The sequence below is a fragment of the Dendrobium catenatum genome, unplaced genomic scaffold (genome assembly GCF_001605985.2).
Source record: "Dendrobium catenatum unplaced genomic scaffold, ASM160598v2 fragScaff_scaffold_1223, whole genome shotgun sequence".
Taxonomy (NCBI): domain Eukaryota; kingdom Viridiplantae; phylum Streptophyta; class Magnoliopsida; order Asparagales; family Orchidaceae; genus Dendrobium; species Dendrobium catenatum.
In genome coordinates, this window is record NW_021319685.1 from 108,787 (window position 1) to 123,850 (window position 15,064).

The 15,064-nt window shown below is 36.2% G+C and overlaps 1 protein-coding gene across 2 annotated transcripts in view; it reads left to right on the forward strand.

The window, feature by feature from the left end:
- Window positions 1–2,472: 2,472 nt before the first annotated feature.
- Window positions 2,473–15,064, forward strand: part of LOC110111885 (phytoene synthase, chloroplastic) — a 32,865-nt gene continuing 20,273 nt past the window's right edge. Inside the window, exons 1-6 of one of the 2 annotated variants that reach the window (XM_020843941.2) lie at window positions 2,473–2,726; window positions 2,967–3,466; window positions 3,554–3,604; window positions 4,676–4,848; window positions 4,940–5,175; window positions 9,232–9,424. In XM_020843941.2, coding sequence (XP_020699600.1) covers window positions 3,016–3,466; window positions 3,554–3,604; window positions 4,676–4,848; window positions 4,940–5,175; window positions 9,232–9,424 — 1,104 coding nt within the window. In that variant the 5' untranslated portion in view covers window positions 2,473–2,726; window positions 2,967–3,015. Of the gene's footprint in view, window positions 2,882–2,966; window positions 3,467–3,553; window positions 3,605–4,675; window positions 4,849–4,939; window positions 5,176–9,231; window positions 9,425–15,064 lie in introns of both variants that reach the window. The other variant, XM_020843940.2, reaches the window with a different exon arrangement.

A 15,064-nucleotide genomic window follows, 5' to 3' on the forward strand; every position in this document is an offset into this window, starting at 1 on the left:
TTCTTTTGTCGGAATGTCGGTTTGTCGTTTAGCCGATCCTGGTTTTCTGGATGGATCGGCTAGGTCTCGCTCATTTTTGGAAGCTTTAGCGAGATCATCTCTTGGTAGATTTCTCGATCTTATACGGTCTTCTTTATGTGGCGTTCTTGCTCTTTTGGTTTCGGATGAGGAGTTTTTTTTCTTGCCGAACCATTTAAGTTTTCGCTTGTTGGCTTCTTCCCTTCGCGACGACCTCTGCTCGCGTTGATTCAAATTTTTTATTCAACCTTCATTTAAATGACACTTTTTCGGTGACCTTGTTGGATTCATCTCATAATCTCATTAAGCTAGATAATGATCTTGATTATATTAGGGTATTTTGTCATAGGTCATATCTAGTTTTCAATTGCTTCATGAAGGTGTCTAAATGGTCTCCTTCCAGTGACATTGGAGATGAGTCTCCCATTTTCCCGATCTGTATCTCATTCCCTAATTTGCGTTCCCATTTTTTCTCTCCTAATATCTTGCATGGATGGGGGATTCTCTTTGGTAACCTCTTAAAGGTGGATAATGCCATTACGTTGGGGTCTCGCCCATCTATTGCCCGTGTGCTGGTTGAAATTGATATTACACATAAATTTTTGGACAAGATTTGGATAAGACCAGAGAAACTAGGTTATTTTTTCAGTAAGTTACTATGGAAGATTTTTCTCTCTTTTGTCCCAAATGTAAGCGTCTTGGTCATTCTTTTGGTGACTGACGACCTACTCTTAATGCTAGCTTGCATGCTGCTCCTTCTTTATCTAAACCAGATTTACAGGTTTCTGATGATATTAGCATTCCTGTTGGCGATAGGGATGTTGGGGATTTAGGGGATACTGCTCTTATCCTTCTTAGTCCTATTGTTGCTAATCCGTCTCCTATTGTTTTACCGCCTGTGTGTCAGGAAAGTTTTGTGGCTGTGTCTCCCATTGTTTTTCCCATTATTGGTGAAGTTGGGGTTGCGTTAATTCTGTCTTGCCAATTTTAATCTCCGATTGTCCCTTTTTCTATTATTGTGATTTGTTCGAGTGGCTCTCCTGTTGTTTTGGTGGAGCCCGTTGCTGTGCTGGATTCCCCTATCTATCTTATTAATGCCCTATGCTGTGGGTGTGCCTTCTGTCAGACTAGTGTCTTGCCTGATCTTTCCCCTACAGCCCCTGCGCCTGCTGATGCTGTTCGTTCTAGTTTTTCTTCTGTTGTTAATGGGGAATTGGTGGTTTATGGTGCGATGGATGGGGTTGATTCTCCTAATGTGGCTCCTGCCCTTGTGGCTGTATCTGATATCAACTGTTGTATTAATCTTAGTGATAGTCTGATTATTGGTGATGTTGCAAAATTGTCTGTTGATAATTCTGTTTCTTTTGTTGATAGTGGCGTGGAAGCCTTGGCTGCTGTTGAGAAGGAAGGTATTATGATGCCTCTAGTGGATGAGTCTATTTCTATCATTTCAAATGCTAATATGTTAGCCCATATTGTTAGAGATGTTAGGTGGCAATATTATTAGTTACATGATGACATGGCTATTGATAGTGGGAAGGTCTTTATTGATAACACCCTGGATACAACCTCACTCAATAATTTTGTTAGACAACATAAACGGAATTCCAAGAAGAAATTATTTTCTTCTTTTGGAAGTTATAAGATGTGCTATTTGGTTATTTTTCTTTTTCCATTGCTTTCGTTGCGATGCTGGATTTGATTCAGAATGGACGATGAAGAAACAGCTTTGTTGCATGCGCCTTAGATGGCCAGGGTTATTTGGCAACCTGGGTGGCTCGATGCGCCTTTTCGTTTCAGATGTTTTGTCTGTCCTCCATGGATGGCCCCTCCCTGGCAACTAGGTGTCGGTCTGAGTCCGACATTATGTCGATTTTATCTTTCCTACTCTCAGTTTGCTTTCCTACTGCTATTTTTTATTTTATCATTAATTGTAATTCTATTGATGTGGCCCTTCTTGAGGTCTTTTTGTTATATCTTCCTATCTTAATAGAATTTTTTATTCCGATAAAAAAAAATAATCGTATAATGTTAAATTAAAATTTAGGATTTAATTTAAACAAGAAATTCCTGTTCTTTTAATCAAATATGTGTGAAGCAACATATTCAATAGACGTATTCTTGAGATACATGGCATGCAATTAAAATTGTTTGATGTCGTTTTTTCATTAAGCCTAATGAAAAAATCGAACTTGTGAAAATTTTATAAAAATTTGAAAAAAATAAAAATAAAAATATGATAGTTCCGATGCTTAGAATATAAATCGCCACTTGACGTGGCGCATGGCCGATCCGCCATATGACCCTGCGACGTATAGTCACGACAGATGGCAGACGTGGTTCCCAGAGTCGGTGCATGACCCTAGCTGGCTCAGAGTTCCTCTCCCGCCATGTGGCTTCCAGGCATTTGCCCTGCGAAATCCCTTGCTGCAATGTGATAACCCTATCCCTCTTCTGCTTTCCAACCGCCAAGCACCACTAAGGCGCACTAACAAACAGCGGGACAAAAAGACGAAATATAGATGGAGAGAATAGCATGGTAGAGTGGACTACTACCCATATGCGATTTTGCTTTATTGGAATCAGCAGTCCAAAGTTTTCGGTGATTGATTTGAGATTGAGGGAGAGTCTTCGGGGACTTTCTCACTTGCTATTGTGTGAGAACTATACTGGGATACTATTCACTGTGGAGATTGGAGTGATAAGAGGTGAGTGGATATAAATCCGCCATCTTATTTCAGCTCAGTAGGTACCGTGGAATCAGCTCTTTCTTCACGTACAGCTAACTTACGCCTTCCAGTTGCCGAGCATCTCCTCCCTGCCTTCTAAAAACACTCATCTGATTCTTGACTAATAAAGATAGGTCAAGAATCTCAACATTCTTCAAATGAATCTTCTATTTCTGCATTGAATTTTTTTTAATGGATGATTACTTTTTTCTTTCTCAGAAAGGATACGGAGCTTGCTAAAGTTCTGTTTTGATTCGAAGCTGCTTCAATGGCAGCAGCTCAGTTGCGCGTTGTTATGCCTATTGAGTTCTCAACCAGTATTGGGTTCTCGGATGCAATAAGAGAAGGAGGGAGTAGGCTATTGAACCCAAAGAATGATTGTAGGTTTCTACAGAGGAAGAAGATAAGATGGAGTTTCTACTCTCTGTTTGCAAACACGAACTATGCTTGTGTTGTCCAGGAGACAGAGAAGGATTTGAAGTTCCCCATTTATTCGAGCATGGTTGCGAATCCGGTGGGAGAGGTTGCCATTTCTTCAGAGCAGAAGGTTTATGATGTGGTCCTGAAGCAGGCGGCTCTTGTGGAGCAGCAGCTAAGGAGGAAGACAGCTATCGAAGTGAACACAGACATGGTAGTTCCTGGCACCGTTTATTTGTTGAAGGAAGCTTATGATCGATGTGGGCAAGTCTGCGCAGAGTATGCCAAAACCTTTTACTTGGGTTAGCACTTTTTGTCTAAAGCTTTCTGGCTTGGAAGAGGGAGGATATGCCTTCATTCTCATTTTACTTATTGTGATAATCTTTCAGGAACTCTGCTAATGACACCGGAGAGGAGAAGAGCAATATGGGCAATCTATGGTAGTTTTGATCACTGGCCCCTTTTTTAGAAACTGTGTTTTTTCACTTGTTCTGTTTTAGATCTATTTTGGTTGATTTAATATACGCATAATTAATACGGATATAACATAGATATGTTGCCAAAAAAAGTGTTTTCTTAGTTTAGTTATGAAAGTTTCATCCTCTTGATCATCACTCAAATCGATTCCAACTCGAAGGCCACATAATCTCTAGGTGCTTTTTAGAAGTAGGTAATTAGTGATATTTGATTATTAGAGAACGAATCATAGGGGATCAAATTTCTGCTATTTCTATTAATATTCAAAATCATTTTTAACTTACAACTTAGGCCTTTGAGTGAAGGCCAATCAGTAGGTATTTTCTGATTCCGTATTTTTGAACTATCCTAAGGACTAAACTCAACGTCTTATAGGTGGACTAAACTCAACGTCTCTATCCTTTGAGCTATCCCAGTCACGTGCTCAGTTGCACTGCACTCCCATACTGGAAGGGAAAAATTATTGAGACAAAATTACTTCAAAAGTGGTTTATATTATCAAATTTTAAAGCTAGCTAACCGAAAAAAAAAAAAACTGCTATGCCTGCCATAATATGGGAATTTAACTGTATCAATATTTTTTGGGAGCCAAAATCTGTCGGGTTGGACAAACATTTACTATGATCATTGGTGTTCAGTAATATGCTTGATAATTTTAAGAAAATGCGCTTTCTCTAAATGGATTCCCATTTATCCCCGTTAGCAATGCTTCATTGTCCTAACTAGATTCATAGAAGAGAGTAGGATGTCGCATGGACAGTTAGACATTTTCTTTTTTGAATCTATGAACCTCAACATCAGGCAAATGCTTTAGATGTATGGCATCCTTAACTTATGAAGAAGCGAAGGGCAATTGAATATATAATAGTGATAAAAATCGGTGTATGAAATGCATTTTGCTTTCTACAATATAAAGCTGTGCTAAAGTAGGTTGCATTTAGCATTATCTTTTAATATCAGAGAGATTAATTCTCTAGTTAAATGCAACATACTTCAATCATTGCTATCAAATAACTTTTATTTTGTTTTACCAGTATGGTGCAGGAGAACAGATGAGCTTGTGGATGGTCCCAATGCATCCCATATCACTCCGTCAGCTCTTGATCGGTGGGAGGCAAGGCTGGAGGATGTATTTGCTGGACAACCATATGACATGCTTGATGCTGCCCTTTCGGATACTGTTGTTAATTTCCCTGTCGACATCCAGGCTTGTGCCATCTACCACTTATTTTGGTTATCTTTTCTCACCTTTTTTATATATAAATATATATATTTTGTGATTTTATTTCAATCTACAGCCATTCAAGGACATGATAGAAGGAATGAGAATGGACTTGAAAAAATCAAGATACAAGAATTTCGACGAGCTCTATCTATATTGCTACTATGTTGCTGGTACTGTAGGATTGATGAGTGTTCCAGTGATGGGCATTGCTCCAGAATCTCATGCTACAACTGAGAGTGTTTACAATGCTGCATTGGCTCTAGGAATTGCGAACCAGCTTACAAACATTCTTAGGGATGTGGGGGAAGAGTAAGTTATGATAGAAGTCTCTTAATCTCTTTGGAAATTAAATGTTATTCAGTTATGTTGACATGATATTTAGCCCCCCACACACAACAACTAACTGTCGGCCACCCACGACACTCCACACGATCTTCCTAGGCACCCACGTCGGTCACATCGTATACACGTCTGAAGGGCAATTGATGGTATAAAAAAACGAGAAAATGAACAAGGGTTACACACACTTACATTGAGGCAATAGGGACTTTTGGCTTTGATCTCAATCTTCTATGAGCAATCAAACCCACCTCTCTCTTTCGACAGTCCATCGAAGCCCTCGGCTGTCGATCTGATCCGGCTGAGTGGATAGAAGACGTGAAGCTAAATTCCAGGACCAAACAACTTCCTAAATCCGTTGGCCGTCGTTGATCTTTCCTGCTAGGCAAACTGGAAAGGGCAAGTGCCCTCCCCAACCTCTCCTCGTAGGGAGGGGGTGCCAGAAGGCTGCCTGATTTTCAAGGGTAATAAAAATTATTTTTAAATAAAATTAAATCAGTTAATTAACAAGTCACACACAATAAGGATCATCGAACACCAATTTCGGGATTCGATAACATTCCGAAGCACTTGGCCTTCGGTTATCTTTCTCGCTGGGTGGGGACTCAAAAGGTCATATGCCATTCCCAAGCTCCCCTCATAGCGAGGGTGCGCCAGAAGGCTGCTGGATTTTCGAGGGGAATAAAAACTATTTTTTAAAATTTATTAAGTCACTCAATTAACAGGTTGCACACAATTATAAGACTCGAAGACTATTTTCGAGATCGATTCGCTCCCCCAAACTCATCACCCTTGATTTGATCTGGTCTAGTCGAACCAAAAGGGCAAGTGCCCTCCCCAACCTTCCCTTGTGGTGAGGAGAAGGCAGGAGGCTGACAAAATTGATAATGACAAATGATCTTCACATGATTTAATTTCAAACAGAAACTATCATTTTTAAATGATTTATATGTATGCCACTTTAAACATTTCAAAAGACTTTCATAGGATAATAATTAAACCTAAGTGAAAGCATCTTTCATAATAATAGAAATATATGACACCCAAAAAAAAAAAAAATGACACCAACATTTGAGGATGAATATCCAAAATTTCTCCAATCACAGGTTAATAATAAATGCAAGAGATACTCACAAGATGTCTTGAGATGAGAACATACACCATACTCATATAAAAATTCTTGAATTCAGTCCTCTTGGTTGTCTATATTCATGTCCTTTCTCTTCATGTGGATAACAGCCTTTGCTCACTTCAGTGGATATCAGGTTAATGCACATGACTAAGAAATTGATTGGAAATTCTTTTCTTATTTTTAAATGACTCCTGATGGATAAATCTGCTGAATGTAAATTGGCATAACACTTAGCATACCCTTCAGAAGTGTTAAGTTTATCTCATTGAGATAATATTCTTTGTTCTCTGCCAGAAAAAGCTTCTTCTCCCCAATGATAATTCATTATTGTAAAATCAAAATTTTAGAATCACTGTTTAGTGGACCAACTAGTTTTTATGCTTGTACATAAGCTCTTTAGAAATGATCTCTTCCAAATATCTCATATTATAGAGGACGTCAAGTATGAAAAATATATTCGGATGACAGAGATCTACCATGAATGATTGTTAGAATTCCTTAGTGAATGAACTTCAACAACAAAATAAAAATTTGAAAGTGTTCAACTGATAGTGGTTTAAGCCTTCTAGGTACCACTATGCACTGTGCAAGTAACTAGTGTACTGGACTACGAATCAGAGTGATTGATATAAAATGCATTATCAGGATAACAATTATGATAGCACATAGGTTATTCACAATTAGTAATGCCCGCACAATTGTAGTATTGAATAACATAAACGTTATTGAAAGCGGCATACGTGAAGAGTTACTAGCAAAATGAGAATAAGGAAAGTTCAAAATTATTGGAGCATAGAAATAATAGAGGCATGAATGGCCATGATGAAAATAAAATTATTTGAAATGCCAAAATACATTTTCTATGAAGCAAAATTCATCGATAACGATACCATCGAATCCACAACACTCATACAAGCGGACAGAAGACTATATCTCTATAATAATTCCAATCTATATACTAAAACAAATCCTACATGTGTTCCGATAAACGTGTTAAAGTTACAAACATAAATGTTTGAAAATATTGCGCAGGGCAAATGCTCGCTAATATAACAGTCTATTTGCAAACTAAACTAGAACTCGCGTGTGCTCTGATCGTCACATATGATTATTAAATCCATTGGTCCAAGAATGCTGCACGGGTCCAATATTCAAGTCATATCCTCCTCCATGAAAGGGCCGGAATCGACCTGACTTTAACCATAAAATGCCTTTCAAATTCCTACAAAAATAAAAGTGATTTTAATATCACCCCAATGATGGTCGTGTTGAATGCAAATATCAACTGAAGTGGTCAAACCTCAAATCCAATAAAAAGTCTAAATTCTTAAAATAAAATCTATCACTTAAAAAAATTAAAACTAAAACACATCCATCTCCTGCAACTGTTTGTTGGGGGTGATAAATTTAAAATTAATCTCAGCTCACAAAGAGCAAATTTCATGCTGGGTGTATCACTAAGATTCATCCTCAAATAGTCTCTTGCCAGTAGAATGTGGCACGTGCCCTTTGATCAGGTTGTTTTGCCGCAAAATGACACCATTATATTATGTTCATGACCAAAGCCCGTATGTTCCTTAGTGGCGTCAAACCCTTGAGTAATGAATCATAGAGTATATTCGATAGGCACAAAGCCCTCTGTTAGCTAAGGTGGATTCAGATCTATCCCATTAGACAAACACCCCAGGTCTACAAGGTATTCTTGGACGAAACAACCCATGGATACTTAGAACGTGCCTTCTGTCAGGTTTGGTTGACTACCTCCTCTGACTAAGTTGACCAGAGACCATGATAACTCGAAATGACGAAACAATGGGATCTTGATCGGGCTCGTCTTCATTACCCCATCATCAATTTTAAGTTTGTGGTGATAAACTTTAATTCTTAAACTCTAAAATTCATATCCCAAATTCAAATCCTAAAACTTTTGCTATTATACACTAAATTTGCAACCTTTGTGATCTCTTTAACAACTAGCCTTCAACGAAAGTTCTCTCTTGTTCCCAAGAGGGGTAATTAACTATAAGGGCTTGCGCCTATAGGAAAGTAGAACTTAGATCATAAAGTCCTTGTAAGATGAGGGTGAAATCTCTTGGTAGTGTCTTATCTAAAACCCAATCTACATTCTGAAAATTCACCCGGAAACTAAGCTCGTTAAAACTCTCTGTCGTTATAAACAAACAAGAAAAGAGACTAGTGCGAAGAGGCTTGGGCGCGCCGAGTTTTCGGAGCCCATAGGCTAGATTAATTTGCAGTTGAATTAAGCTTCTGAAGTTGAATTAGTAGCATGTTACTGCAACACTTAAAATATGAATCCGTATGTCGTGCCTTCTAAAATAATACGGACTACTCATATTTTGTGGCTAACTAATCTTCTTTATTCAGTTTTCAAGATGCATTTATTCAATGATTTAGACTTTGATTGGACCTTTTTTGTGTTGGAGAGTTCATTTCGTAGAGACTTTTAGTTCGACTAGAAGTTTACCAAAATCGAAGTTCAAATGATCCCAAATTTAATTTTAGATCTTTCTAGGTTAAATATGTCTCGAGATTCATGCTTGATTGATGCAATTTTTTATGATGCATTAATAACTATTATTTATGCTGCTACCCTCCCCAGCTATCTAATCCACTTTGTATTGTTGGGACCAATGGAATAAACTTTTTTAATATTTGTGTGGTTTTAAAAAAGGTTTGGTGGTATTGATCCTAGCCATCCAAAGTGGATTGATCGGCTATCATCAGTAGTTGTATTATGATAATTGGAGCGATTTTACCTGCAATAAAACACTGGAAAAAACTCTCCTATTCTGTTTACTTTGTACATTTTTAGCCACCAATGAATCCGGAAGGTGAATCTTCTCAGTGACTTTGGTCTACTTTGTATTGTTCAGCGCAACAAGAGGAAGGGTGTATCTTCCACAGGATGAGCTCGCTGATGCCGGGCTTTCAGATGAAGATATATTTAATGGGAAGGTAACTGATAGGTGGAGAAATTTCATGAAAAATCAAATTAGAAGGGCTCGGATGTTCTTTATGGAGGCAGAGAAGGGGGTTTCTGAGCTTAGTCAAGCTAGTAGGTGGCCGGTAAGATTGCAAATACCTTTTGTGTATTTCTCCTCTGTTATTTCTGTGTGCTTTACAAAATATTCTAATTTCAAATAGTTTTAGATATCTAGTATTTAAATGAAATTCAGGTGTATGCAATTCCTTACCAAGATGTATTTCTAACACTCATGCATTACATATAAAAAACGCATCCAGCTGCGTTTTTTAGAACTATACAAATAATTGAATATACTGCCATAATTTATATTTGTATTTCTTAAAAGGTTTCACTTTTGAAGACAGAAATTTAGTTCTAGTTATTATAGGATACTTGTCACAGTGTTGAACACCATCCAGTTGGATATCGGCATTAAACTCTTCAGCAAAAACCGAAGGTTCGAATTATTGCAAAAAATTAATTTTAATAATAATAATAATAAATATTATTATTGATTTATTTTCTTGTGGTTGATATTATTTTGATTTACCTATCGTAAGCATGATTTTTTTTTGCCCAAACTGTTTAGCTTTCAAATTTTATGGCGTTGCATCTGTATAAATTTATTGGATCACTTTTAATTATTACTTGAAAATAGCATTCTCTTCTAGCGCCTTATTTTTTTATTCAATAAGAGGCGTCTTTTGTTAGGTAAATCTTAATTAGAATTATAAAGAACCAATATTTCCTTTTCTGAACTGTTAAAATTATAAAATGCAAGTACTTTTGCCACTCAAATTTTAAGTAATTTATTACCATATTATTGATATAACAATATCAGAAAGACAACCCATGCTACTAATGAATCCTAAAAGGTTTTTCTGGAACATTCGAAGGTTGCAAAAGAACATTAAAATCCACCATTGCGGGGGTCAATAATATAGCATTGATATTCATTTTTTTCCTGCTTGAAACTAAACTACCACACAACATTTCTAACCCATTTCACTATAGGACATACTTAGTTATCCGAATGAAAAAACTTTACCCCTTTCATGATGGTCATGTTTTTTTTTTTTTCTTTTAAATGGAATGCTGACTTTGTTTGCATATCCCCTATTGTATTAAATGTCTAATTTATTCACTCTCTTGTTCAAGGTAGTTCCTTCCCCTCTTTCGTGTTCAATATTGTTATGCTTATAATGGCTCCACTATGAAATATGAACTCTGAGACTTTCATATCAATTTTAACTTCTCTAATTGCCAAAATCTCTATTCGTTCTTTGCTAGTGTTTTTAATATAATCTGATTCTCCCCTGAAAATCAGTGGTAACTTGGTGACTATGTTATCTTCAGAGTTCTATAAAGTGATTGCCATGTTATTCTCAATATTTTTAAGGAGGTGCTCGGTAGGATAACATCTATCTGTTGCAAATTCTTGCTTTCTGGAGGTCATGTTAAGGTCTTGGGTTTCTATTTGTCTCCCTAAAACATTGGTGGGATAAGGCATGCCTAATTGAAATCTATTATTATTTTGGCTAGGTTCTTGGTTGAGTTGAAGTTCATTAAGAATGTTAGTCTTTGGGCTAACAAGATTTGTAGGAAGTATCTCAATAAGTATTCCAATTTTATTATTAAGGACTGTAAGCACTTTGCTATTAGAAAGCCATCCTCGGAAGTTGTACTATCTTTGAAAGGATCTATACTATTTTGTACATAAACATCATCTTCCTGAACTTTTCTTTTACTTTTGATTGGTGATCATAGCCCTTTGGCATTATTTGATTATAATGTTTTCTCAGATTTTGTATTGTATAAGATGTTTAATTAAGGTTTATACTATTTTATCCTAATTTGATTGGGTTATCCTAGGGGTACCCAACCCTTTTAAGTTTGGACTTGGAGAAGCTAAGCAAATACCATCATTCTTATGACCGTTTGCTCAATGAAGACCCTAACCAAAATAATGGGACAACTTGACTTAGATGTTTTAGAGATTAGGCTATGTTAAATTAAACAACTTGACTTAGATGTTATATTTTGAAATGGATATAAAAAATCTTGAATAAGCTAAACATTTGATTCCATTTACGGTAGATACAGTTTACACTCCTTTGATGAGTTGTGAAACTTTGCGGAGGTCACTTATGCAATGAATGCCAAGTTAATAATCCATTTGCTCAGTCACAAATTTTGAGAATCAAATAGGCAGCTTAACAGTCCATTCTCTATTGCCTATAACTTCTCTTGAAAGAATTAAACAAGGTTCAGCAATCTCTCAAACATCCTGGATTTCATCAACTTTTTGTAATTCATTAACAACAAGAAAATGAGGGTAAAGTTTCTTTGAAGGATGCACTTATCTTACTTTATCAACATCTCAATTTATGACAAACTGAAAGAATCAGGGTTGGTGAAATCATCCTATCTTCTCTTGAAAGAATCAGAACTAGGTTCAGCAACCTCTCAATTTTCAGCAACATCATGGTTTTCACCAACATTCTGTATTTCATTAACAACATGAAAATTATGGTCTGAAAGAATCAGTTCTTCGGTCTTTTCAAGAAACTGCTTATCAACAGTCCATTTGTTGATGTATTGGAGTAGATGCAAAGTTATTTGATGTTCATGAAGGAGATTCTTTTTTGCAAATAATAATTAGAAGATTATTAGCCAGGTGCTTTAATAGAATTGTGTTGTGCCATTTTGCAAAGGAAGCTACCCCAAAAAACTCAACGTTCTAAGTAGCTTTACTATTCCATGCACCATAGGCTGAAAAGGCATTATGCGATCATGGAGCTTGTGTCACTTTGATGCCTCCATATATTTACAAATAGCTTGGGATTGGTGAGGTTACGTTAATATCCTTGCATTTGCTTATCATTTGATCAGGTATTCTATTGGAATTGTGGAGGATGTGCTAGTAAAAATTGATTAGTTCAGATTTCCAGCAGATTTCCTAGTTTGGATATGAAATAAAATGATCAAGAGATACCTATTATCTTAAATCATTTCCTTTTGACAATGAGAAGAATCTTGTTGTTCAAAAGAGCAGCTCATTATTAGTGTTCAAGAAGAAGTCACATTCAATGAATTGAAATCAATAAAATATCCAAATTCTAAAGTTGAAGTTATCTTTGTGTGGATATTGCCGATAAATGTGTTTAGTCATTAATTTTGATTGTTCGGGAGAATACTTGCTGCATGTATTATGGATGTCTTCTATTTTGACAATCCTGAGATGGCAAATTGTACTAAAAGTCTTAAAGTAACAGCCACTGATATTCATAAAATAGAATCTTGGAAGACTTTGGAAAACAGACACAACGCGGAGTCCTTTTATTAAGATGCCTCCAACACTTGAATTGAAACAACTACACTTCAATTGAAATAACTACTGATCATCTTATCTATGTATGTATTTTTTGGTGATCCATCGACTCTTTCAATTTTTATTTCAGCTAAGCTGAATGATCAGCAGGAGCTTAAATTGTTAAGAGTGTTGAAGAACACAAAACAGCCCTAGGGTGGTCCGTTGTGAATATAAAGGGATAAGTCCATCTATCTGTATGCATAAATTATTGTTGAAAAAGATTATAAACCTTCAATATAATATTAGACATGATTTAATTCAAATATGAAGGAATTCGTGCATTATAAGTTTTGAAGCTACTTAATGCTGGAATTATTTATCTTATCTTTGGGTGAGACCAGTTCAAGCAGTGCCTAAGAAAAGAGGAATTATGATGGTGCAAATGAAAACAATTCTCATCCCAACAAGTACCATAACTGGATGGAGAGCTGGTTACAAAAAAATGAATAAGGCCGCTGGAAATTACCATTTTCCTATATTGTTCATTGATCAGCTGTTAGATAGACTTGCTGCGATTTTTATTATTGATTTCTTGATGGGTATACGGTTTATGTTATCATATTTGAATTACAATTGTTGCGGACTAGAATATACGCGGCGATAGAGTTAGAAAGTTCACGTCTCAGCATTGTACGAATATCCAACACACAAATAGAAGATGAAATAACACTAGAATTTTTACATGGAAAACCCTGGAAAAGGAAAAAATCACGGGGTCACACCCAGTTGAAAAAGTTTCACTAGTGTTGTTTGAGATACAAGAGGCTGACTCGTCCTTGAAATTTAGGACGATCAAATTACAATGAATCACTTCTAGATTGAAATCCAATTACAGCTTCGGGTAGAGTTCCGGCGTATCTTGGAGATCGGGCAGAATTCTGGTGTTACTTGAACGTCGAGAAGAATTTTTTGCAACCATTCATTTTCTTTCTCCTTCTGCGTTCTAAACTTCTTACAGTTGAGACATTCCCCTATTTTGATAGGTGGCATCCTCTACCCAAATTCAGAGCCTCTCTCTTTGTGTAGAAGTTAGAATTTTTTGCAGTCACTTCTTATCTTCCACCTCCCTCTTTAAGATCTTGCGGTTGGGGAAAAATCGACAATTATCAACCTCTATATTAATGAGCATTTGGCTCTGTGCAGTATTCTCAGACTTTTGTGTTTGTAACTTTAACACATTTATCAGAGCACATGCAGGGTTGTGTTTGGTTTGAAATAGAATTTTATATTAGTGAGCATTTGACCCTGCGCAGTATTCTCAGATATTTGAGTTTGCAGCTTTAACACCTTTGTCGGAGCACATGCAGGGTGTGTTTTAGTATATAGTTTGGAGTTCTTATAGTGATATAACACTTGTCCTCTTGTACTAGTTTTGCAGATTCGGTGGTGTTGGCTCTAACTCGCTTGCATAATATCGGATGGATTTTAGCCATTTTATATCTATAAATATTTTGGCATAGCTTTTAGCTTTCTAGATCAATAAGATCTCTACCTTTCCTTATGTAGTTGTGATATGCCCTCTTCTGACAACATGATGGATATCATTAAAGAGAGTTGGAAAGAAGTCAAGTGATGCTCCTATTAATATGCTAATAGCGCAGGAACGATCTAGCGCATCTGAGTTAAAGGAGACATCTCTTGGCATTAACACTACTCCTTGAATATATCTCCCCAAAACTATTGATTGAAGAATATCGTGTAGATCTGATGGATAATAGAATGACTCTTGTGCATCAAAACTTATCTTTGCAAAGAGACTTGCTATCATATTGAGAAAGAGAATGCAGCTGAGATTCTTAGTTTGAATGGAGTTCTCTCAAAATTCTTAAAGAACCAACTCCAATCATACATTGTTTAGATAAGAGGAGATGCATGATAAATGTGTGTGTGTACTAAAAGATGCATCAAATCATTTTTCTTTAATTTTATATAATCTCAACATTGTACATTTCCAAACAAAGAGATAGGAGTAGTAAGGATTTAATTTAACTGAAGTGTATTAAGGATGAAGATAAAAAAATAATTTTCTTAGAAGAAGATATTCAACAAAGGTGGATGAGATATTTTGCTAAACTTTTTTAATGAAGATTATGAAAATAAGATTGACTATAGTGACCTGAACACCCTGAATGAAAATAAAGATTTCTATTTTTATTGGCATATTAGTAAAACTGAAATTAGAGAGGCTTTAAAGAAAATGAAGGGTGGAAAAGCTATTGGATCTGATGATATTCTAATAGAGGTGTGGAAATGGGAGATGAAAGAAATTCTTTGCTTACTAAACTTTTTATTACTATTTTGAAGACTAAAAAGATGCGAGATGAGTGGAGAATGAGTGTGTTAATTCCTATTTTTAAGAATAAAGGTG